The following is a 1,874-nucleotide window of genomic DNA, read 5'->3' as shown; positions in this document are numbered from 1 at the left end:
AGGCCACCATACGGGGGACAGTCCCAGGCAGATACTACTTGGCCATTCATCACTATCAGGAGCACCAAGCACTCACAAGTGAGAACTGAATCCAGGCCTTATTCCCTAACATATCCCCCTAGGAGCTCATTGCCTTGGGCCCATGAAGAGCCCCAGAAAAGCAACAAGCATCTCTCAGGCTGAAAGCCCTGGAACAAATTCTTGGCACCAGTTTTGGAAGAAGAGCCCAATCTACAAGATGCAATGAAAACATACCCTTTAATTAGGGGAATACCAGTTCTGATACAATGATAGACACATTTAAAGAAGACCTCTGGGTCAGAAAGACACGGTTAACACCTCTGGAGAAGTGGGATGAATTCAGAAACTTGTGCACAAACCTCATTATTAAAGCAAGAATGTCAAAATCACAGGAGTTGTCTGAGAGACATTAGATATCACTTGAGTAGAAGGATGGGATTTCAACTTACTGCTGCTGAAATAATACCAATTGAATCATTTTTTTCAGTGCATCCCTGATTTCCTTGTTCCTCATGCTGTAGATGAGAGGGTTCAGTACTGGAGGCAGAACTGAATAGAGAACAGCCACAACCAGATCCAGAGGAGGGGTGGAAATGGAGGGGGGCTTCAGGTAGGCAAACATGCCTGTGCTGACAACCACACAGACCACAGCCAGGTGCGGGAGGCACATGGAAAAGGCTTTGTGCCGGCCCTGCTCAGAGGGTATCCTCAGCACAGCTCTGAAGATCTGCACGTAGGACACCACAATGAAAATGAAACACCCAAAAGTTAAACAAAGACTAACCACAATAACTCCAACTTCTCTGAGATAGGAGTGTGAGCAGGAGAGCTTGAGGATCTGGGGGATCTCACAGAAGAAGTGCTCCACTACATTGCCTTGGCACAGTGGTATGGAAAATGTGTTCCCAGTGTGCAGGAGAGCATTGAGAAAACTAGATGCCCAGGCAGCAGCTGCCATTTTGACACAAGCTCTGCTGCCCAGGAGGGTCCCATAGTGCAGGGGTCTGCAGATGGCAATGTAGCGATCATAGGCCATGACTGTGAGGAGAGAATACTCTGCTGACAGGAAAAAGGGAAGCATAAAGACCTGTGCAGCACATCCTAAGTAGGAAATGGCCCTGGTGCCCCGGAAGGAATTGGCAATGGATTTGGGGACAGTGGTGGAGATGGAGCCCAGGTCGAGGAGGGAGAGGTTGAGGAGGAAGAAGTACATGGGGGTGTGGAGACGGTGGTCGCAGGCTACGGCTGTGATGATGAGGCCGTTGGCCAGGAGGGCAGCCAGGTAGATGGCCAGGAAGAGCGAGAAGTGCAAGAGCTGCAGCTCCCGTGTGTCGGCGAAAGGCAGGAGGAGGAACTCATTGAGGGAGCTGCTGTTGGACATTTTATCTTGATTCAGCACACTCTCCAATGCGGAAAAAGCACCAACAAGTTAGAACAAGCTTCTCTGAATAAAATCCATTCCACTCCTCATGGTACCCCCACACTGGATCTTTCCTTTACCTTGTTCCGATCCCTTTCTTCAACTCTGGTTTGTGCTGGGTGAGTGTGCTCTGCCTCTGTGCCTGGGCTCCAGGGCAGTTGGTCCTGTTCTACGAAGGGGTGTAAATGGAAGTGTCAAATTGACTCATGCATTTGCGGGGGAAACTTGGGGATGGGTACTGTGATCTCAGTGAAGGGGATTTGGTGAAGTGTGGAGTGAAGGCAAGTGGGAATATTCTTCACTTACTATTGCAACAGAGAGAGAGGGAGAGAGGCCACACTCATGGCAGCTCTGTTTGAGAGGGAAGATCACTGGGAGGGATTAATCTAACCCCCCTTTCAGTTTGCTCTCTTCAACAGAGGTGTCTGGACCT

The 1,874-nt window shown here is 49.5% G+C and overlaps 1 protein-coding gene across 1 annotated transcript; it reads right to left on the bottom strand.

The window, feature by feature from the left end:
* Positions 1 to 466: 466 nt before the first annotated feature.
* Positions 467 to 1,402, bottom strand: LOC148592145 (olfactory receptor 14A16-like). Its single transcript, XM_088535588.1, has one exon. It carries the CDS (start codon positions 1,400 to 1,402, stop codon positions 467 to 469), a length of 936 nt encoding a protein of 311 aa, XP_088391714.1.
* Between the last annotated feature and the right edge of the window lie 472 nt (positions 1,403 to 1,874).

The sequence above is a fragment of the Tinamus guttatus genome, unplaced genomic scaffold (genome assembly GCF_059628265.1).
Source record: "Tinamus guttatus ecotype Peru unplaced genomic scaffold, ASM5962826v1 Tinamus_guttatus_pri_ptg000634l, whole genome shotgun sequence".
Taxonomy (NCBI): domain Eukaryota; kingdom Metazoa; phylum Chordata; class Aves; order Tinamiformes; family Tinamidae; genus Tinamus; species Tinamus guttatus.
The sequence above is the reverse complement of the archived record's forward strand: the minus strand, read 5'-3'. Positions and strand labels throughout refer to the sequence as shown.